This window comes from Phoca vitulina, unplaced genomic scaffold (genome assembly GCF_004348235.1).
Source record: "Phoca vitulina isolate PV1807 unplaced genomic scaffold, GSC_HSeal_1.0 scaffold39, whole genome shotgun sequence".
Lineage (NCBI taxonomy): Eukaryota > Metazoa > Chordata > Mammalia > Carnivora > Phocidae > Phoca > Phoca vitulina.
In genome coordinates, this window is record NW_022589742.1 from 14,227,154 (window position 1) to 14,250,447 (window position 23,294).

At 46.3% G+C, this 23,294-nt stretch overlaps 1 protein-coding gene across 5 annotated transcripts; it reads left to right on the forward strand.

Annotated features, from left to right (window-relative positions):
- The first annotated feature begins 6,616 nt into the window (after positions 1 to 6,616).
- IGSF1 (immunoglobulin superfamily member 1) lies at positions 6,617 to 23,000 on the forward strand. 5 transcript variants are annotated; one of them, XM_032428373.1, is made up of 22 exons: positions 6,617 to 6,767; positions 6,907 to 6,968; positions 7,188 to 7,299; positions 9,263 to 9,399; positions 9,551 to 9,577; positions 9,988 to 10,269; positions 10,636 to 10,923; positions 12,811 to 13,095; positions 13,328 to 13,621; positions 14,090 to 14,368; positions 14,689 to 14,839; positions 16,738 to 16,808; positions 16,904 to 16,936; positions 17,318 to 17,608; positions 17,907 to 18,185; positions 18,802 to 19,089; positions 19,987 to 20,274; positions 20,777 to 21,064; positions 21,260 to 21,547; positions 21,661 to 21,939; positions 22,325 to 22,448; positions 22,604 to 23,000. In XM_032428373.1, exons 4-22 carry the CDS (start codon positions 9,330 to 9,332, stop codon positions 22,737 to 22,739), a joined length of 4,041 nt encoding a protein of 1,346 aa, XP_032284264.1. In that variant the 5' UTR covers positions 6,617 to 6,767; positions 6,907 to 6,968; positions 7,188 to 7,299; positions 9,263 to 9,329; the 3' UTR covers positions 22,740 to 23,000. The 5 variants fall into 5 exon arrangements, with proteins under 5 accessions (XP_032284264.1, XP_032284266.1, XP_032284265.1 ...); XM_032428375.1 differs by having other exon boundaries at positions 6,617 to 6,763; XM_032428374.1 differs by lacking the exon at positions 7,188 to 7,299.
- Positions 23,001 to 23,294: the final 294 nt, after the last annotated feature.

Here is a 23,294-nt window from a genome sequence, read left to right on the forward strand (position 1 = left end):
GAATGAGGTCACGGAGCTAAAAGAAACCCCCAAGAGAGGAAAATTACCGAATAAATATCATGGAAGAGAGAATTGGTCCAAATGAGGACCAAATTGAGCTTCAGTCTCAAAAGTCAAAAAGCTTAAGCAAACAGCTCTTCACAGTACAAGAGAAGGTAATGGATCACGAAAACACATCAAAGAGTTATAATATTCGTATATCTGACATCCCTGAAGGTACAGAAAATGAGAGCAACCTTAAAACCATTATTAAGGAAATTACTGAAAAACGTTGTCCAGAGCTAAGCATAGAGCTCAGCTTACATATAAAGAGAATTTACAGGTCCCTACTCAAATACAACTCTCAAAGTTACAGTCCAAGGCACATAACTGTACAGTTCTCTCTTTGTTTTTAAAGATTTTATTTATTTATTTGAGAGAGAGAGCACGCATACAAGCAGAGGGGCAGAGGGAGAAGCAGGCTCCCCATTGAGCAGGGAGCCCGACGTGGGGCTCGATCCCAGGACTCTGGGATCATGACCTGAGCCAAAGGCAGACGCTTAACCGACTAAGCCACCCAGATGCCCCTAATTGAAAAGTTCTTAAACCTGAAAGAAAAAGAAATCATCTCGCAAGCTGCTCAGAAAAAATGGAGAGCTGATTTTCAATAAGTTAAAGACAGGGCTGACTCCTCCCTGTGCCTTGCTTACAGAGGAAGAGAGAGAAAGTTGGAGCAAGATCTACTACCAGCTGAAGGTCCGGGGTCTAAAGCCCCGAGTGAACCATCCAGCCACCTATTTGAGGGTGAAAGAAGAATCTTTGACAATCAAGATGAGTTCAAGGCATTTGTCAGCAGAACCCTGAAACTCCTGGCTTTACTGGAAACAGTAGCAGCCCAGGGACAGGGTGCTCCTGGAGATAAGTGGACTAAACTGATTTACAAAGCCAAGTTCCTTAATAGAATGTAGATCTTAGTTGTATGATTAATTGTATTTTTGCCAGGGTAATTAGTGAAAAATGAAGTAACAAAAGTAATGTTGACTGAGTCGAGTGTATAGATCGATCATCTATCTACCATCTATCTATCATCTATCTATCTATCATCTATCTATCCTGTGTGAGAAAATTAAAAACGAAAAAGAGGAATGAGAGAGGGATAAGTGGGAGAGAAGATGTGAATACCTAAGATAATAATTTGGTGGAATAAGGAGACACTGGAATATGATAGCTAAAATAGGAAAAATAATTTTATTGTGAATACAAAAGCAATAAACTGTATCAACAGACTTGTTTACAGAAAGTCTTTCCCCGCCCTCTGTTAAGGGTACTTGGACCTTTTAGAAAATTTCACAGTATCCTAGAGCACCAAACAAGTAGAACTGGAAAAGATGCATGCACACTGAAATGATTGCCTCTAAACTGGTATTTTTAGAAACAGATTGTAAACAGTGGGTGATGTTGCCGTGATGTGTTTTTAAATTGCTAATTTGTGTTGCTCTTGCCGTTTACACATCTCCATTTAACTTTAATTATATAATTGGTTACTCATACAATAAATGGGAATAAAAGAACCCAGTTGTTGACTTCTACACTTTCCTTTGGACAAGTGATTAAAAGTTCCCAAACAGCATTCCCTCCCCTCTTCCTCCTCCTCCCCGCCCCATGAAAATGCCTACAATTTGGACACACTTGGAAGCAAGCTAGGCTCGGAAGCAGAAAAAAAGCTTTCCTGGCACTGGCACTTTGAAGCATCCTGCCTATGTCAGACCTAAACTGCTCATAGGAGCCACTCTGCCTGCCCGCACCAGCCAGTGGGGCTGAGACCACCATTTTCCTTCTGGGGCCATCAACTTCATTCAACACTGGAAAAGGGGACACTGAAATACTTTGCAGCCCACCCTCAGAGCCTGCCTTTGTTTTACCCATCTATCCCTGAAGCCCTGCTCCCATGTACCCAGACGCACACAACATATAAGCTCACACGCATCTTCTCGCTGTTCCTTATATAAATGAAAGGCACCTTGTGACACTAGGAGGATTATGGTAGGGAACAGTGGCCCAGTAGTTTACCTTTTTGGTGAATGTTACGTGGGCCAAACAGAACCTTGTGGCCCTGCTAGATCGGAACACAACAAAACCTCATTTTCTCTGTCCACCCGTTAACCTTAAGTTAAATTCAATTGGGTAATCACACTGTTGGTTTGCTTTGTGACAGGTACCCGGAGCCTGATCGTGCTGGCCTCTCTGCCTTACAGCTTACGATGCCTCCTGGCTCACAATGTGTGTTCTGATTAAATGTTTCAGTTCTGGTTCATCACTTATATTTGATTTATTCTAGGAATCTTCCTTCAAGGTCCTGAAAATACCCTCAGTTATAGCTTCTGCAAGTGACTTAGTGTCCCAAACCATGCCCTTAGTAATTGAAATGCTTGACAAAGGATAAGTTGAAACCCAAGCTGCATGAGCAGGCCCCAGCTTCCATTTCCATGTCCAAAAGGAGGTGCTTCCCACCTCCAGAGCTCAAACCCCAAGCAGGTCTTGCTATTGGAACCTAACCTGTCTGCTTGGGTCTCCCCACTGTCCCAGACCACCACTTGTCTAGTTTCCCCCTTAATTCCTTATCTACTCCACATACCCTCTCCCTTGCAAAAGAGGATGATGGCTGAGGGCTACCAGGGAGTGGGAAGGGGTGCTAAAATATTAGCAACCTTCCAAATGTACCAAAAACTCTAGAGATCTGACACAGTCCTTAGGTGGTTTGCCACAGCAGTGAAGTAGGGGGTGGGAGGAGGGGGCCACAATGCTCATTGCTCTCTTGAGGGTGTGAGAAAATTGTCAGGATTCTTGGTAGTTCCTGTTTGCCAGTGAGAATCACTGTCCTAAAACATAAAACTGAAAGAAAATGGTTTGCTAGTAAATGTTTAACAAAGAGCTCTCTGGAGGAAAAAAAAAAAACAAAAAAACTGATTTGTAGCATTTGCTTATTCAGTGGTATAAATTCTCTGGCCATGGCCCATTTTAAGCTGCCAGCATGATATTACTGAATGCTGGGCTGGGATAAGGTGTACACATTCACTCTCCTGAGCCAAGGCGAGCCGGCTCCAGCACATCACTGGGAAGAGTTCAGCTTTGCCCTGTGCTCCTCCTGCCTGGACTACTATAAGTCAGATTTAGCTTTAAAAAGATTTCCTCATCCTACACTGGACTCAATTATGGGGAAAGACTCCCCAGACCACCCTGTGCACAGTACCTGGCCCTTAATGCCTCTCCTCCTTCGAGCTCCACCTTCTTGAAGCTTTTCTAGCACTCCTCTGGTTCCCACTACAGCTTTTGTAAGAGAGCTGCTCTTTTCTTCTAAGCTGAGAGTTTTTGGAGCTTAGAAAACTCTTTCTTACAAATCACATTAGTCCCGCCTCTACACTCAACCACACAACTTACTTCAATGTATATAGTATGTACTCAATAAAACATTGTGTATAACAGTTGTCTCATAATCCATAAGAGGTGATTCTGAAGTTTTGGCAGGAGAAACCCTATTCCAGTCCCCGTGTTCAAGATGTGAAAGTGAGAAGGGGTATGGCTCGGGAATATTTTCTGGTATCACACCCGCCCCAAGACAGTGAGGCTGGGAGGTCCCATACAAGCCCTTTCCTGTCCATTCGGCCAGTTTAAGGGGATGGAGAGTCAGGGGGACCCTGACCATTAGGAATGAGACTGACCATTCCTAAAACATTCCCTGAAAGAGGAGAATTGTTTAGTACCAGCCGACTCTAATCAACCAGGACACAATCCCAGATTTCTTGCTGTGTGTGTGTATGTGTGTGTGTGTGAAAGATTCAGAGTCACAGAACCACCGGCCCAACGGATTCTTGATGGGGGAAGGTCAGCAGAGCCAAAGTCAAGAAGTCCATCCTAGCTAAGTCTCAACCCTAGACTCTCTTGGCCCCTATCACCAGCTTTATAATATTGGGCCACTCAGGTTTTCTCTAGAAAGGTTGTCCAGAGACTCTTTCTCTTTCTGCAGGCAAGCTGCAAGATTCAAGACCCACAGAGGGAGCCTAGAGATGAAGCTTCTTCTATCTCAATTGCCAGCTGTAGTTTGAAAGAGTTCGCTTCTATGAAACCTGAATAATAAGTCCCTTCAGTATTTCATAGTGTCCCAGAGCAAAAGGTGAGAGTGAATCGTGTTCTTACCTACAGAGTCCAAGGACCTTTTGCAAGCTTCCACAGACAATTTTAGTGGGGAATCTGGGCTCTAGATTCAGGTTGCTGGTCCAAAGCACAAGCTTCAGCCCAAGGACTTGCAGAGAGCAGGGGGACACTATCATTGCCTTTTTTCCTACATTATTAACAGTTCTTTTCTATTTTACTAAGTAAAATCTGGTTTTTAAATTTTTTAATTAATTAATTATTTTTAGTTTTATCATTCCAAGCATCCAATGTAGAGGTAGCCTAGGGTAGTGATTAAGAACATGGGATTGCAGGGCTCCTGGGTGGCTCATTCGGTTGAGGGGCCTGGAAGGAGCGTTGTCTTCTGTTGGGCTCCCTTCTCCCTGCTCAGTGGGGAGTCTGCTTCTCCCTCTCCCTCATGCCCTCCCCCCACCGCTTGTGCTCTCTCTCTCAAATAAATAAATAGATAAATAAATTTTTTTTAAAAATAACATGGGATTGCAGCTCACAAATATATACAAACATTGAATCATTATGTTGTACCCCTGAAACTAATATAATGTTGTATGTCAATTATACTTCATTAAAAAGAAAGAATGAAAGAGCTAAGAGGTTCAGTTACTTTGCATAAAAAGTCTTAGAAATCCTTTCTGTATAAAACCCATTTATAGATATGTTAAAACCAAGACAAATAAAAAGAACATGGGACTGTAAATACAGACTGGCTGGCTGTGTTGGCCTTGGGCAATTTGTTCAATTGGCTCTGTGTTTCAGTTTCTCCATCTGTAAAGTGGGGCTGATAATGATAGCTATCCCATAGTGTTGTTATGGGGAGAAGATGAGTCAAGATTTATAAAGTATTTAGTGCCTGGTACTATCATAGTGATTTCTATATACATGTTTTGAAAACTGGCACGGGTATTTCCATCTTGACAGTAACTATCACTACCGTGTTCCAAACGATCATCATGTTGAGCCAATTTTACCTTTCCGTTGTTTCGGGAACTTTTACTCTCCCCTCCTTCACTGGCTCCACTGTCCTAGTTTAGGCACACAGTCACAGCAGACTGCTTGCAGGCCTCCAGGCCTTGCTGCTCTTTCCTATTGCAATACTCTGACTCTCATGGCACCCCCCTCCTCCGGCTATCTCTTACGTGTTTTCCATCACTGTTTATCCTTAGACTACAAACTCCTTAAGAGCAGAAACTAAAGAATAATAACAAGAAATCAAAGAGCAGAAACTGCCATTCTTTCTAAATCATCAGCATGTATGACAATGCCTGGCACAAAGAAAATACTCAACAAACATTCATTGAAATTAATGGAGGCTTGCTGTGGCCCAGGCACTCTGGAGTAGTTTACAGGGAGACTGTTACTCAATCTGACCCAAAACTCTGTGTGATAGTAAGTACAATTATTATCCTCATTTTACAAATAAAAAACTGAGTCTTGGAAAGTTTAAATATCCTGCCCTCCCAAAAAACCCCATATATCTATATTCATATGGCTATGCTATTCCTTGGGGGGTAATCTGCAGTTTAGAATGATGTGTAAGAACAAAGGATGCCAGGAAGCCACAACTTATATCACCTGATGCACAAAGAGATGATACTCACTTTGCCTGTTAAAAAGAGCTGTTGCTTTATTTTTATGTGGTTTGCTCTTAAATTGCAGTATTTTTTTAGATAATTTGTAATCTTTTATGATTAATTTGGCTCTTTTTTACAACGATCAACTGATCTGACAGTTTATTGGATGCTGCATTTTAATCCCATCATACGACATATGTCAGGAGCTTTGGTTAGTATCTTATCCATACATTTCTCACTTCAAAAAGTCTTTCGTGATCAACTACATTTGTGGAAGGTTGTCTACATCATTGAAAGCATGTTACTCTAGGGCATCTGGGGAACACTTTACAGATTAATAACAGTAGTGGCGGCAGCAGCTCCCATTTATTGAGCACCTACCAGGTACCAGGCGTACTGTGCTAGAAGTTTGACTTGCATGATTCCAACAAAGCCCCGTGCAACCTCTTCTGCTGTTTTCTTTTACAGATGGGGAAACTGGGACTCAGACAGTTTAACTCACTTCAGGTCACTCGGCTATTGAATAGTGGAACCTGGACTGACATCCAGATTGGTATGTCTCTAAAGCCTGGGCTTTTATCCCAAGCTGGACTCTGGAGGCTGTCCAAGTCACTTAACCCTCTCTGGGATTCAGTTTCCTCATCTGTAAAACTGAGGGAAGTAAAACATCTTGTAGGGTTGCTAGGAGGATTAGAACTAATAGCTGCCCAGGGCCCAGAGGCATTTAAACCATGATGGCGATGTTTATGCATAAGTGGGGCATTAAATGGGCAGAGGAAGATCTGAGATCCCTTTAAAGGCATTGGGGAGCTGGAGAGGAAGGATCTACAGCTTTGGCAGTCTGAAGAGCTGGCCCTCTCCCCTCCAGGATACAGTGACCCAATGAAACTCAGAGCGACAGGAGAGGGGGCAGGGGCCTGAATTTGGCTCCAGCAACCTCTGCAGGGAGCCGGGAGAGGCGGGGAGCTGGGAGGGGCGTAGAAATCCCGGTCGTCAGAGGACTGCAGGTGTCAGGCAGAGTTGGTGTAGGTGGGCTCCCAGAGCCTGGCGGACGGAGGGGAGGAGGTTGGAGCGGACCGGCAAGCAGGCGGGGGAGAGAGGGAGGCGGGGCGCGGAGCCCGAGAGGCTGTCCTTAGACTCCTTAGACAGCTCTTCTCATGCCCGGCAGTTTGCTGCATCTGGAGGAGCTCACTGGAGAATCTCCAACAGCGGAGCGGGCCTTCAACTACCGTAAGTACCTGCAAATGAGCGCATAGCCCAGTGGCTGAAGATTAATCTGGCCAACAGATCCTAAACAAAATCCCGAAATAGTCTCCCTGCTGTAACTAATTGCCGCAAATCAAACTGCTCCCCAGTCTATCCTTCCCTTTCTCCGTCCCTCCACGGATCCCAGCATTGCCTCGCTGAGAATCTCTGGGCACTGTAAATATCTTCCCTTTTCCTTCTCAGTCTTCCCTCCAAACCCTCAGCGAAGCATGTACCCGCCACCCCGCCGAGCCCAACCTCTTTGATTCCTGGAGCCCTCAAAGCTATGCAGGGGGCGAGCCATTAGACATTTCGGGTATGTCACCCTCAAAAGCACTGCGGCGCTGCCTAAGGGTGGGGATAGTGCTTGGGTTGGAGTAGAAGGGGAGGGTAAAAGGACTAGACTGTGGAAGTTGGGGGTGGGGGTGGGGGTGGGGGTGTGAAAGGCCAAAAATGGGCGTGGCCAATTAACCTGAATCTTGCGGCTGTTTCCCACATTCCCTGGGCATAAGGTTCATCTTTTGCGCTGGATGTAAATGGTACAGTTTCCTTAGTGATTGGGGAGGGGTTAGCCATGCTGAGAAGCCCCCCTTCCCTCATTCCACTCAAGTCCCCAGGAGGCAAAACCCTGGTTTAGGGGTCTAAGTGGCAAGCCTGGAATCTCAGCTGGCATTTCTGGGCAGAGTCCCAGGTTGAACCTTTCCCTTGGCAGTAGAACCTGGCTTCCCCAATAAATCCTGGCCCAAAGCCTTGGGGGAACCAAGCAACAGGGTGGCACTCAAGCCTGGGCCTGGGCCTGGCCCTGAGAGGAGTGGGGGACAAGAGGCTGTGGGAGCTGAGATGAAAGAGCATCTTTAGGGTCCTACACCAGGTTAATACCCCCTTGGGGAAGAAGAAAAATAGCCACCTTGTAATGAAATGTTTACCATGTGCCCTGTACAGATATTATCTCTGATCCAACACAACAACAATGATAGATAGGTATTACTCCTCAACTTTACAGATAAGAAAAGTTCAGAGAGGGTAATTTGAGCATCCTTCAGTGCAAAGTGAGAAATGCAAAAGGAAACTGTCTCCTTGGATCTCTGATGGTCCACCTGTTCCCCACAGCCCAGATGTTTGAAAATGAATCTTCTTGTTTTCCTGCTCCACCATCCCACCCAGTGTTAGCATTGGAGCAAATTCGAGGCTACAGTGTTGCGATCTCTTCTGGGAAGTGAAATCAGCCCTTTTCTGTTCTGGGAGCTGCATTTACCCCCACTCTACTGAGATAGGATGAAACAGCCAGGACCTCAGACTCTGAATAGAGAGTTGGTGGAGGAGAGTTAGCTTGAGTTTGTGTGGTGGGGTTACACCTTCCCTTGGCAAAAGGATACTTTGGGTGTGATGGTGGAGAAGAGGCAGGAAAGCAGAAAGGATCTATCTTATATACATGTGGTCGGTAGTGATTTTTTGGAAAATGAAAAGGCCTCCCTGAATTCAAATATCTTTACCATATTTCCTTAGGAGCAATGAGCAAAAATGCTTATAAATTACGGGCAGCCAATACATCATTTACACCTTATATTAATTAGCTCAAGTAGCTTGATTCTCCAACACCTATTTGAGATGGGGGTTTTGAGCTTTGGGGGGTAAGAGACAATAATGAGAGTAATATTGCATCTGAGGCAATATACAGAAGGGGAAGGAGGTGTGAGGAAAGGTAAGAAAGGGGGAGTTTAATACTGGTTTTAGAGAATAGGCATTGGAGTTATTATATAAATATCTGATATTTAATCTTTTGACTTTGGGCAAATTAAATATATCCCCACTAAGCCTCAGTTTCCTTGTCAGCAAAATGGGGATGGCAGGAAAGCCTCCTTTGCTGGGTTGTTGGAGGACTCAGACTATATATATATATATATATATATATATATATATATATATATAGAGAGAGAGAGAGAGAGAGAGAGAGAGAGAGAGAGAGATCTAAAAAGATGACTCTCTACACCTCGCATCTCTCTCCTCCCAAGGGCTCCCCTCTGGCCTGGATTAGGTTGCCCTCTAAGCCTCTGAGATTCCAGGGATGTACAGACATTTCAACAAATCTGACATCTTAGATGCCAGCAAAGACCTTGGGTGCAAGGAGAAGTGGGTGGAGAAAAGGGGCAGGTGACCTTGTAGTACCTTTCATGCCTCTGAAGGAGTGGAAGGTAAGGTTGTCAGGTGCAGTTTAGTGATCCAAACTAAACTTTGAGGAGCAGGACAAGTCCCCTGAGTAAAAACACCTCTGCTTTTAGATCTCACCACCTGCTGAGGGGCAAAGCCCTTCCAGACTTGAAGCACACATTGAGCACCAGAGGCCCCATGACCCTGGACAGGCCAGGGGAGCAGGCCACCATGCTGTGGACATTCACTGTCTTGCTCTTTTGCATTCGTGAGTACAAGGAAGGGGTGAGGGGCAGGTGACCCTGTCACAGGTACTCCTATGGTTGGGCACCTTGGGGAGGGAGAAAGAAGAGAGTTGAGGATTGAGGGTTGGTGGGGTCAATGTGAGGGCCCTTCTTTACCATTATCTCTCTTTTCAGGGCTAAGTCTGGGTATGACATCAATAGGTAAGTGAGTCCTGCCACCTCAGGTACCTTCCTTCCTGGAGGTTCCAAGACATAAGCTGCCTCCATGGCACTGGATATAACTACCTTGAGACCACAAAGGTTCCCAGATTGAGCTGGTTGGGGACCAGAACACCTCACTTCATGACTTGGTTTCCCACAGAATAATAAAAAGCTTTACTTCAGGTGGAATGGAAGCCAGACTTGCACTGTATTCCCCAACTCACTTAAATCCCTTGAACAAATATCCTAGGTGCCCTATCCCATCCCCCACATGAGCAGACACTCTTGTCCCCAAGGGAAGACAAAAAGAAGAATTTGGGTCAGGGCTAGTTTTAAGGGACATTGTGGGGCACATTATGGGAGGGAGAGGGTTGGACTACTCATATCTTTGTGATCTTTGGGAATAACAGTGGTGCAATCTCAACCGGAGCTGTGGATAGAGACCAACTACCCCCAGGCCCCTTGGGAGAACATCACACTTTGGTGCAAAAGCCCCTCTCGGATTTCAAGCAAGTTTCTGCTGCTGAAGGATAAGACACAGATGACTTGGATCCGCCCTTCCTCCAAGACCTTCCAAGTTTCATTCCCTATAGGTGCCCTTACTAAGTCCAATGCAGGTCTTTACAGGTGCTGCTACTGGAAGGAGACAGGCTGGTCAGAACCTAGTAAAGTTTTAGAGTTGGAGGCACCAGGTAAGAAGACAGCAGTAGATAATCAAGAATAAACTCCAGCTCCCGGTATTCAAGCTTGCCTTCCCAGAGCAAGATTTGTTTAATTAGTTAATTCATTTACCTCAAATGCATGAATGCATACATGCAGGCATTCCACAGTTAGTAAGTGCCTACTCTCTATAGGCAATGCAGATGAGGATGCAGTCTCTGGAACAAATCTAGAGAGCAAGCTCTCAACATAGGGGAGACCCCAGATAGGGGGAAGGAAGGGTGGTAAATAAGGATCATGAATGAGGGAAGGCTCATTTAAGTAGCGCTCTCCTCTCCTGCTCACTGAGCAGCGCTATCCTTGCTCTACCTGAATTCCAGCTCATTCTCTCCTTCCAGGCCAGCTGCCCAAGCCCATCTTCTGGATCCAGGCTGAGACCTCCCTTCTTCCTGGATGTAATGTTAACATTCTCTGCCATGGCTGGCTGCAGGATTTGGTATTCATGCTGTTCAAAGAGGGATATGCAGAGCCCGTGGATTACCAAATCCCAACTGGGACAGTGGCCATATTCTCCATTGCCAACATGACACCTGAAAGTGAAGGGGTTTACATCTGCCGCACTCATATACAGATGCTCCCCACTCTGTGGTCAGAGCCCAGCAACCCCCTGAAGCTGATTGTGGCAGGTGGGTGTGGCTATGGCTGCTGGGGTCTGATGATCGTTGTCCCTGGGATCATGGCTGGATGAACCAGGGTTTCTGATTTTCCTTTCCTTAGCCAAGTCCTAGGTCTTGTAAGGCCTATGAGCTAGTGTCATTTGACATTTTCCTGAGATGCAAATTAGAATCACATATGCTACCAGGAAGATATGTGGGAGCCAATCACTTGGCTAATGAGTGAGCCCAACCAAATGTCTGGCAGCTTCAGCTCATCACAGCTTTGTTGTTCTCTACTTGTTGAATATCATGCTTTCATTCATTCATTTGACTAATATTTATTGAGCACTTACTATGTGCCAGGCACTGCCACTGCAGTCTTATAAACTGTTTTTTACATTTTAAATGCATTTTTATTGCATTTGTGATGATTATTTTTACGCGCAGGAAATAGAATTGTGCTAGCATCAATGATAAAAATAAATAAAAATTACAAAAATGTGATAGCTCGTATTTTAGAAATGACTTCATATAAATTACTTTAGTCCTGTATATGTAGATCTAGTAAGGCAGTATCAAGATCTAGACACAGCAGAAGTCTCCCCAAAATGTTCAAATGCCAGACACACACCCCAGCCCCAGTTCACCCACCCCATGGCCTGGATGCTTTTACACAGAATTGGCCACATTTGCTTTAGTTCCTCCATTAGTCTAAATAGGTGCCACAGAAGGTACCCTGGACTTAGAAGCAGTAATCTTGGTTTCTAATTCCACCTCTGACACTGCCTCCCTGTGTGATCTTAAGCAAGTCACTTCACCTCTCTGTGCTTCGGTTTCCCCCACTCTAAAATGGGATAACAGTATCTATACAACCTACTGTATGATGCCTCTCTGTGCCTCAGTTTCCAGATTTGCAAAATTGGTATAATAATAATGCCTACCTCACAGGGTTGTTGTGAGGATTTGCCTAAATATAATATATGTACAGTGCCTGGCATATACGTTCTCAATAAATGGTAGATATTAATTTTATTAGTATAGCTTTTTATTGAGGATTGAATAACAAAAACTGTTTGTTTGAACTGTGTGTATGGATGTTTGTTGTATGAATGTCCTTCCAGAGTAGATTCCTCTAACATACACTTTCAGAGTTACCTATTCACTGGTATCCCTCACTAGGCCGTGAACTTTTTGCTGACAGGTACTGTATCTTCTTTACTTGCACATCCTTAGACCTACATGATGCCTGACACATCCTAAATGCTCAATGAGCATATGAAAGAGCTGATCTTTCCAGTAACAGATGGGTGGGTCTACCTGGGATTGTAGTGGGTAAGAAGGAATGGTATCAGAGTAAGTTTTGCCCTCTATTTTGTAGTATGATCCCCTTGCGGGAACAATACATGGAAAAGAAGGTGTGGCCCCATTAACAGAGATTTCTTTGGGTCAAAGACTTATTGGCCAATCCCTCCTTGGCTTCTTCCTATCTCATGTTGGAAGTAAGGTCTTATGTGGGCTTAATGTGTTCAAAGGGCATTTTTATTTCTGCAGTAGTATTCATGCTCTACAAAGATGAAATCAAAGTCATTTTCAGAAGCTTGGTTTCTTGGGTGGTTGGAAGAAGTACATTTGGCATTTCAGGAACCTAAAGATACAAGCAATTACAGATGTAGATATTCCACTGAGACACAGCCCTATACATAGTTAGAGCTCAGTGGAGCTGATAAAGTCTGGTGAGAGGGGAGGACATGGCCTTGATTATCTACTAGAAGAGGCCAAGATTCAAGGAAGGGAGAGGGAGTAAAGGCTAAGCTTCAGCTACCACTACTTGTCTTTAGAAAAAACTAGGAAAATAAAACTAAAAGATAATAGGGAAGAATCATCCTATTTCTAATTCAGGGTCTCTTCCCTTTCTAGGACTCTATCCCAAACCAACTCTGACAGCGTATCCTGGGCCCATTATGGCACCTGGGGAAAGCATGAACCTCAGGTGTCAGGGGCCAATCTATGGAATGACCTTTGCTCTAATAAGACTTGAAGACTTGGAGAAATCCTTTTACCGCAAGAGGCCGATAAAAAATGAGGCATATTTCTTCTTCCGGGCTTTGAAAATCCAGGATGCTGGACATTACCTCTGTTTTTACTATGATAGGTCATACAGGGGTTCACTCCTTAGTGATATCCTGAAAATCTGGGTGACCGGTAAGAGAGGGGAATGCCAGGGGACCTACGTTAGGGGCTAAGGATATACAACTCCCTCTGGGCTGCCTGGAGAGCCTGATCATGCAGCAAGGGCTAACAGTGGGAAAGGGAACAGAATTTGTACAACTGGGCTTAGGGTGGGATTTTCCAAGGGTGGACTGAAGGAAGAGAACCCTTAGTGGTGAGAGGGGAGTCAGACCACTAGCCCTTTATATTTTGGGTCTCATCCTAGACACTTTTCCCAAGACCTGGCTACTTGCTCAGCCCAGTCCTGTGGTCCAGATGGGTCAGAACGTGAGCCTGTGGTGTCGAGGGCCAGTGAATGGAGTGGGATTTGCACTCTATAAGAAAGGAGAAGACAAACCACTTCAGCTCTTGGATACCACCAGCACTGATGACAATGAGTCATTCTTCCTCAACAATGTGACCTATAGTGATGCTGGCATCTATAGCTGCCACTATCTCCTCTCCTGGAAGACCTCCATCAGGATGACATCACACAACACCGTGGAGCTCGTGGTTGTAGGCGAGTGCTAACAAATGTCGTTTGTTTTTATCATCATTACAGTATTCTAAGAAGGAGTTAGCAGCCCTGTACCCTCTTGGAGTTATGAGCTGAGGAAAAATATGCTAGGAAGGTGGTGCAGAATTTTCTCCAAAAACTTTGCATACTTTTTCTCCCAAGATTGTTACTCAAGCCCTGCCTCTTGGCATGGCCTAGCCCCATTGTGACCCCGGGAAATGTTATTTTCCTTCTGGCCAGGGGAAACTTACAGGTATGAGGTCTTTGTGATAGAAGGTAGAAACACAAGAATCTTTAGAATACTGAGGAGTGGGCCAAGAGGTTCTAAAGAACAGTCAAATTTTGAGACCACTGATCTAGTGGAAGTGGAAAGACAGGAAAGATCACATAAGAAGCCGAGAAACTTGTTGGGGGAAGGGGTACTGAGTTCAAGGTCACTTATTCTAACTCTAGTTTCTGGATTGGTTGCAGATAAGCCCCCCAAACCCTCCCTGTCGGCCTGGCCCAGCACCATGTTCAAGCTAGGAAAGGCCATTACCCTTCAGTGCCGAATACCTCATCCAGTACTTAAATTTTCTCTGGAATGGGAAGAAAGAGCAACATTCCAAAAATTCTCAGTGGATGGAGACTTCATCATCAGTAATGCTGAAGGAAAAGGCACAGGGACCTACAGTTGCAGCTATCGCATAGAGGCACACCCCAACATCTGGTCAGATCGCAGTGAGCCTCTGAAGCTGATGGGGCCAGCAGGTGAGAGGACAACTCTTCCTAGGGTTGCCCCTCCATGGCTTTGGTCATGATACCCATGGGATCCCGAAGCAGTGCCCAGAAAGCAATGGAAAGGGGAGTAAGGGGCATGTAAATCAGGGCCCTTGGGTTTGGGCATACTTCCCCTGGGGTGGTCTCAGAATCACTCAAAGGCAATGAGCAGGATACTTTCAAAGCTCCCATTCTTCATGAAAAATAAGGCCACTTCTGTCTGAGCTTCCCTTCACCTTCAGTAACCAACTCCTCCTCCCTCCTCCCCACCCCAACCCCGAATGTGTTCACCTCCCCCTTTCCCTATCAAGGCTCCTGCTTCTGGTCTTCTCTGGCCACAGGCTTTCTCACCTGGAATTACATTCTGAATGAAGCTATCAGGATGTCCCTAATCATGCAGCTTGTTGCCTTGCTGTTGGTAGTGCTGTGGATAAGGTGGAAGTGTCGGAGACTCAGAATCAGGTAACTATCTTGTCCTAGCCCCCTGTCCTTCAATCTAGCTAAGTCCAGGCTCCCCAGAGACTCAGAAATGGGTCATACCCCAGTTGAGATAGGCCACAGGGTCACACCCTTTGTATCCCCCACCTTCTGGGTTTAAGAAACAAGACTTTCTCATCCCAGCTGTTTCTCTTTCACCTCACAGAGAAGTCAGCATCCAAGCCAGAGGGTAGAGAAACATTCTCAGAAGGGGAAGCAATCAGAACCTCATTCACTGATTCCCTGTCCCCCCACCCCCACCCAGGGAATGCCCAAATCTCCCTCCCAAACTACCCGGCCACTCAGAGATGACTGATGTCTCCCAAATGAACTTAGTTTGAACTTTTTCTCTTGTAAGAAGCCAAGCTGTCCTATCTCCCTGGATATAATCCAACTCCCATCCCAACTTTTCACCCTAACCCCTAGCTTTCAAGGGCTAGAGAGCCTCATGGTCCATCCTAGTCTCCATAGAAACCAATCTCTCTGTCGCTCTGGCCTCCAACCATCTGTGCAGAGCACCCTGAGAATATAATCTTAACCTGGATGGGCATCTGATGAGGTAGTGGATTGGGCCAGGAAATCAAACTGCTTCCTCTGAACCACAAAATGGCAAACCAAACCTACCATTTCCTTTGATCCTTTGGTGTCCCCTGGGCCATCCTCCTTTTTCCCTGATCCCCACGGCCTGTGCTCAGGCGATTCTGCCTGACAACAGGAAGGGAAATGACAGCTACTATGTTGGTGGGGGCCTCAGCCCCTGAAGGCCTTACCTACTACCCCCAAACTTCTGCTCTTGGCTGTAGCCCCCTCACCATGATCATGGGCCTTTGTGTGTCTGGGAGTATTCAATATATGATGGATGATGACTATGATTGTATATGTCTGTGTTTTCCACCAGGATCTGAGGGACAGAGTGCTTGGGTAATTAGAAGGGAGCATCTTAAATCTTCTGCAAAAACCACCACCCTTTGAGTTTTCAAAAAGTCTCAGTGGGGGGCCAGGTCTAGTTGTCCTCAGAATCAATCCTGAGTCCTGCACCTTGGGGTAACCTCCAAGCCAGGGGTTAGAAAAAAATGTAGCTTCAAGTGCCCCACCTCAGCTCAAGACCATTGCATCAAAGAACGAGCTCCGGAAGCAGATTTCAGAGAAAGCAGCTTGAAAAGCATGTTTTCCTGACCAGGAAGGAGGGTCAGTGTTTTCTAAGTACAAATTGCCAAATGGATTATGGCTTAATATCATCTAATTCTACAGGACCCATAACCCAAAGCTGCCGCACATTGCTAGTCATAATCTGGGTGGGGGTAGAGAGATCCCACTCTCTGACAAGCTTAGCTCAGCACTGACAATCTTTGGGTAATTCACTGTGGCTGCCTAGGCAACCCTTCCATAACAAAAGCAGGTGAGGCAGGTCGGTCTGAGGACCAATACTGCCATAATAAAAACTGCTTCCAAACTTAAACTTGATGACGGAGAAACACCCAAGATTTTTCCCTCCACCCCCACACCCGCCACCTAGAGCTGCCGATCACTCTGAGCTCCAGAGGTTCTGAGAGCTGGAATTACAAAAGCATTTTCACATCTGACAACTCAATTCCAGCAACAGCCTAATCAGGGGACATAGGGAGCTGACATCTGATATAGGCTGAGGAGAGGGGAAGGGGGTGGGGTGGGCACGTGGGTCATGAAAGAGCAAGGGGTTTGTAGGTGGTGAGGCCCTCAAAAAGAAAAGTCATCGATGTCAGGAAAGATTATATCCCATTATCCTGCCCAAATCCAATCCCTATTGGGTGGTGAGTAAGCCAATGACATAAATTGCCGCCCCCTTCTCTCCGCCCTCCCCCTAACCCCAGCAGCTCCTCTCATCTCTTTTCTGGTCTCACTAGAGAAGCCTGGTTGCTGGGAACAGCTCAAGGGGTCACCATGCTCTTCATAGTCACGGCCCTTCTCTGCTGTGGTGAGTACAAGGGGGTGGGGAAGGGGTCTGGGCAGAAGGCCGGGTGAAGTCCCGTGGGGGAGGGGGCAGAGCTCTGGCAGCAATTTCTTTTGCAGGACTGTGCAATGGGGTATTGACAGAAGAGACTGGTGAGTTTTTCCTGCTCCAGACTGGGACATTCCTTCCTGGAGATCTGAAATAACTACAGAGTGTCAGTGTCAGTGGCCAGGGAGTGACTGGTTGGGAGGGAAGGACAGCCAGGAAGGGGCACTTGCTAAAGCTGCTGGCAAAATTCAGCCTCCAACTCTGCTTTTCTGCCTGTAAAATTTCCCCCAAGCTTCTGCACTTTTCTGAGGCTCAGCTGAGACATAATCTTCCCCTTTCCCCAGCACCTGCAGAAGGAAGGAAAGAGTTTGGGTTTGTGTTGAAAGGGGAGTTGGGCACTGTGATCTGGGGAGGGGGTTCAAGGGCAAAGAAAGGGGGAGGGGAGGGAGAAGGGAAGATGGCTTCATTAACTCTGCTGTTTCTAGAAATAATCATGCCAACCCCTAAGCCTGAGCTGTGGGCAGAGACCAACTTCCCTCTTGCCCCGTGGAAGAACTTAACCCTCTGGTGCAGAAGCCCTTCTGGCTCAACTAAGGAGTTTGTGTTGCTGAAGGATGGGACTGGGTGGATTGCAACTCGCCCGGCCTCAGAGCAGGTCCGGGCTGCCTTCCCCCTTGGAGCCCTGACCCAGAGCCACACCGGGAGTTACCACTGCCATTCCTGGGAAGAGATGGCTGTGTCGGAGCCCAGTGAGGCACTTGAGCTGGTGGGGACAGGTAAGAAAAGGTAGAGGTTCCTCCTGGGGTGACCCTCAGTGCCCTGTGACTCCAACACTGTTCCTAAGGGGGTGGAATGCACAGCGACCTGGAGCCCAAGGGGCTTGTGCTGCAAGTAGGAGAGGAGGGGCCCTGAAATGGGGGAGGGGGCTGGGGAAGAGAGTGAAAGGAGACTGATAAGAAGAGCCAAAGGCCAGTCCAGGATGAATTTCTTTTTTTGCTGACAGAGTGACTCCAAGTGTCCCATCTGGGTACCTCCAAACTTCAGCCTCCTTTTCCACCCCATTTTGTTTTCCAGACATCCTCCCCAAACCTGTCATGTCTGCTTCCCCTCCAATCCGGGGCCAGAAATTGCAAATCCGGTGCAAAGGATGGCTGTCGGGCATGGAGTTTGTTCTGTATAAGGAGGGAGTGCAGGAACCTGTCCAGCAACTTGGTGCCGTTGGGAGAGAAGCCTTCTTTACAATCCAAAGAATGGAGGATAAAGACGAAGGCAATTATAGCTGCCGTACTCACACTGAAAAGCGCCCCTTCAAGTGGTCTGAGCCCAGTGAGCCCCTAGAGCTTGTCATAAAAGGTAGAGCTGAAAAGAGTGTGTGAGGGAGGAGGGGGGAGGCAAAGCTCTGGGTCAGACACTCCTCTCCCCACAGCAAACTTTGCTGCTGGTCCTAGGAGCCTGTGTCCAATCTTAGAGCCAGGCAGGCGTGGCGCTGGGAGTGCCAGGGCCTCTGGCTGCACGATATTAATAGCCATAATTGTTATTAATAGCTGGGGTTTGTGGAGGGTGATTTAATTTTTCTAATTATTTTCATATCAATTATCTCATTTAGATATAGGCCAAATATTCCAGGGAGGCGGAGCAGGTACCATTTCCCCTTCTTGCCCAAATGGGCAAACTGAGCCTCAGGGGACCAGCAGAGCCCTAATGACAGTTCACTCTTTTAGCTAGCCTTCATTGCCTACCCTGATGACAGGCAGGATTCAGCTGGAGGAGGTGAGGGGTGGGGGGGAACGGGAATCCCTGGGAGAAGTCCATCTGCAAAGTGGATTTGCCTTGATTTTTAAATGCACCTACTTCTGAATGTAATGCTATAGAAAACAAAGCAGCTTCCAGAAACCAACATTTGCTGTATTAGCTATCTTTTTTTTTCTTAATTTGGTTTTGTGTCATGTTTTTGTTTTCTGCCTTCTAGAAATGTACCCCAAGCCCTTCTTCAAGACATGGGCCAGCCCTGTGGTCACTCCTGGTGCCCGAGTGACTTTCAATTGCTCCACTCCCCAGCAGCACATGAGCTTTATTCTTTACAAAGATGGAAGTGAAATAGCATCCAGTGACAGGTCTTGGGCAAGTCCAGGGGCCAGTGCGGCTCACTTTCTGATCATTTCAGTGGGCACTGGTGATGGAGGGAATTACAGCTGCCGCTATTATGACTTTGCTATCTGGTCTGAGCCCAGCGACCCTGTGGAGCTCGTGGTAACAGGTCAGGAGTGGGGAAACACAGATGGAGGCAGGATTGACCCTGGGACAATGGGTGGGAGGGCTGTCAGTGGGAGAGGAAAAGTGCTCCTTCTAAAAGTCACCAGGATAGAGCACAGGACTCTTGATCTCAGGGTCATGAGTTCAAGCCCCACATTGGGTGTGGAGCCTACATAAATAAATAAATAAATAAATAAATAAATAAATAAATAAATAAAATCATCAAGAAAGTGCTCAGGAAAGTGCCTGGTACATGGTAAATAGTCCATGAAAGGCAGCAGATTCTATTATTACTAATACAGGGAGAAGAGACAAAGGAGAGGGGAGAGGCAAGTAATTCACGTCTAGGGGAAGAAATGAGGCAGATGGGGGTGTCCAATCCCCAATGCCAGCTCACATGCCCTATTTCTAAAATCTTTTTGTGGCTTGGCCTTGAGCTTTAGGCTCAATGTTCACTTTTTCTTTAGCTGAGCTGTCAGAGATTGGTGGGCTGGATGGCCCTCAGAGAATGGGCAAAGACCTTGAAATGACAGTTGCATATTATGCAGCCATTACAAATGATAGTTTTCAAAGGCTGATTAACGTCATAGAAAAATGTTTACTACATAAAGTTAAGTGAAAAATATTAAACTACACAACTGTGCATACAGTAGGATCCCAATTATGCAAATAGTTACAGCTACAATGACATGGACACATAGAGAAAAAAATGAAAAAGAGATATAGAGACATGTATAAAGAGTGGTTATCTTTGAATGGGAGAATTGTATTTTCTTAGGTTTGTTCTGTATTTTCTAATTTGCTAGATAAACACATACTGTTTCTTCCAATAATGCTAAAAAAGCAATCTGCAGAAAGTGGGGGGCAGGCTTCTCTCATGTTGTGGTCTCTTGAATTTCAGAATTCTACCCCAAACCCACTCTTCTGGCACAGCCGGGTCCTGTGGTGCTTCCTGGGAAGAATGTGACCCTGCGCTGCCAAGGGGCTTTCCAGGGCATGAGGTTTGCCCTCTTGCAGGAGGGAACCCAGGTTCCCTTACAGTTCCAGAGCACCTCCGGGAACTCAGCTGACTTCCTCCTCCACAGTGTTGGAGCAGAGGACTCTGGGAACTACAGTTGTGTCTACTACGAGACAGCCATGTCAAATAGGGGATCACACCTCAGCAAGCCCATTATGATTTGGGTGACTGGTAAGAACAGACAAGATATATTTAAGAAATAAAACAGATGAACATATGGGAAGGAAAAAAAAAAAGAGAGAGGGAAGCAAACCATAAGAGACTCTTAAGGATAGAGAACAAACTGAGGGTTGATGGAGGGAGGTGGGTTGGGGATGGGCTAAATGGGTGATGGGCATTAAGGAGGGCACCTCTTGTGATGAGCACTGGGTGTCATATGTAAGTGATGAATCATAAATTCTACTCCTGAAACCAATATTATACTATATGTTAACTAACTAGAATTTAAATAAAAATTTGAGAAAGAAAAAAATAAAGTAATTAATGATATGGAAAAAAAGAACAGACAAGATATGAGACTGGGACAGAGACAACTAGAGTAGGGGTTAGGGAGGGTAGAAGGCTAGGCCAGACTATGGAGGGGGGAACTATTGTATCCAGAAGGAGAAAGATAAAGGGTTAATGCAGCGAGTGATAAGTATCTATACTCATTACATCTTTGATCTCTTTCTAGACACATTTCCCAAGCCATGGTTGTTTGCTGAGCCCAGTTCTGTGGTTCCTATGGGGCAGAATGTTACTCTCTGGTGCCAGGGGCCAGTCCATGGAGTAGGGTATATTCTACATAAAGAAAGAGAAGCCCCTTCAGTACAGCTCTGGGGATCCACCAGTAATGACGGGGCGTTCCCCATCACCAACATATCTGGTGCTAACATAGGGCGTTACAGCTGCTGCTACCACCCTGACTGGACCAGCCCTATCAAGATACAGCCTAGCAACACTTTGGAACTCATAGTCACAGGTAATGGGAAGGTGCTCTGGAGCAGGCATGGGAGAGGAGAGAGGAGAGAATGGACTGTGAGAGGGTTCATGGAAACAGTTTTCAAAGAGCTCAAGGAGAGGCAAGCAATAGTCTTTCCTCTTTATTGAACAGACTCTAGGGGTAGCACACTGGAAAGTGGCCTCCTCTCTCTGACCAGGAGTTAATTTCTTCTAGGTTTGCTCCCTAAACCCAGCCTCTTAGCCCAGCCTGGACCCATTGTGGCCCCTGGAGAAAATATGACTTTTCGATGCCAAGGGGAACTGCCAGACTCAACATTTGTCCTGTTGAAGGAGGGCACTCAAGAGCCTTTGGAGCAACAGAGCCCAAGCGGGTACAGGGCTGACTTCTGGATGCCAGCGGTGAGAGGTGACGATTCTGGGGTCTATAGCTGTGTTTATTATTTGGACTCTGCTCCCTTTGCGGCTTCCAATCGCAGTGACTTCCTGGAGATCTGGGTGACTGGTAAGGTCCTGGAGACCTCAGTAATAGTCTATACTTTGTAGTTTTGAAGTAATTAGCCCTAAGGGGATTCAGGACCGCTTCTAACTCTGGTTGGTTGTCCTGGCTGGTTGCAGATAAGCCCCCTAAGCCCTCTCTGTCAGCCTGGCCCAGCACCGTGTTCAAGCTAGGGAAGGACATCACCCTTCAGTGCCGAGGACCCCTGCCAGGTGTTGAATTTGTCTTAGAACATGACGGAGAAGAAGCACCTCAGCAGTTCTCAGAGGATGGGGACTTCATCATCAACAACATAGAAGGAAAAGGCATTGGCAACTACAGCTGCAGCTACCGCCTCCAGGCCTATCCTGACATCTGGTCAGAGCCTAGCAATGCCCTGGAGCTGGTGGGGGCAGCAGGTGAGAGGATAATCCCTCTATGGTTCTGGAATGACCCACCTGGGATCCCAGAGATAGTCTGGATGGAGATCACCAAAGATGGAGGTGGGAGGATTTGGAGTCAGAGACCTCAAGTGTGGTCATCTTTCTCCTAGGGATGGTGAGGAGGTGGACCTCAGATCCACCCACAGATATGAGCAGGCCTCTACTTTCAAGGCCTCTTCCACCCCCAAAAGGAGGGCAGCTTCTCCTCAGCATAAGCACTGGCTCTGACCAACCCCTCTGCATTCTCAACATGGCTCACAAGTGAACCCTGAAGGAGGCCAGATGAGGGGACAACAAGAGATCAGGGGAACGTACATGTGCTAACTCCATAGCCTTGGTGTCTACTCTTTTGTCATCACAGGGCCTGCCGCTCAGGAGTGCACTGTGGGGAACATTGTCCGAAGTAGTCTGATTGTGGTGGTAGTTGTAGCTTTGGGGGTGGTGCTAGCCATAGAATGGAAGAAGTGGCCTCGACTCCGAACCAGGTAAATGCCTCATGTCAGCCTCCTTCTATAAACCCAGGGCTGGTGGAAAAAAAAATTGTCTGAATGCTCCTCGAATATCTGAGCCCCGTAACACAACCTGTTTTCAGATTGATAGTTTTGGATCCTCCCTTAGTCATGTCTTTTTCTCCACACAGAGACTCAGAGACAGATGGAAGAGACCAGACCGTAGCCCTTGAAGAGTGTAATCAAGAAGGAGAACCAGGCGCCAACACCAGCTCTCCCTCATCAGTCTCTCAGGGAACCTCAGTGGAACTGCCAGTCCCAATATAATAGTCTCCTCCTTTACAAGAGCTTTCCTCTCCTCTCTTTTATCCTCAGAGACCTGCAAATCCTATTGGTTATACTGGGAGTCAACCCCATCTACTGCTCCTTGGCCACTAATCATCTGAGCTGGGTTAAGGGGATTCTGGGAGTTGAGAGCTCTACCAGGGTGAGATGTTTCCTGAAGAGAGATTCCCCACCCCTGTAACTCCTCACTGTACTGATTTACTGGTGCATGAAATTCTGTTAAAAATGTATTCTGAATAAAAAGAGTATTCACTATTTAACTGCAAAAACTATGGCAGTGGTTTCTCCACAGGTCTGTTGTCCACTTATAGCTTAGAAATTGTGTATTGGAGCTGACCTCTATGGCAGAATAAGAGAGCATGGGGCTGCTAGCACAAAGGAAAGAGCTTAAGGATGGAGTGGGGGAGGAGGGAAGGCTCCAAAAGAGTACTTCCCAATTTGGTTTGAGACATGGTTCAGTGAGTAGAATGTCCTTTTGTCCTTCAATCTCACTATTGAATGGATGGATGAATGGATGGATGGATGGATGGGTGGGTG

Excerpts from the sequence above, each read along its gene's own strand:
- IGSF1 (XM_032428373.1), top strand. The coding sequence starts at position 9,330 with ATGACCCTGGACAGGCCAGGGGAGCAGGCCACCATGCTGTGGACATTC. Across the intron at positions 13,622-14,089 it reads CGTGGAGCTCGTGGTTGTAG|ATAAGCCCCCCAAACCCTCC; the intron begins GCGAGTGCTAAC and ends GATTGGTTGCAG. Across the intron at positions 20,275-20,776 it reads CATTATGATTTGGGTGACTG|ACACATTTCCCAAGCCATGG; the intron begins GTAAGAACAGAC and ends ATCTCTTTCTAG.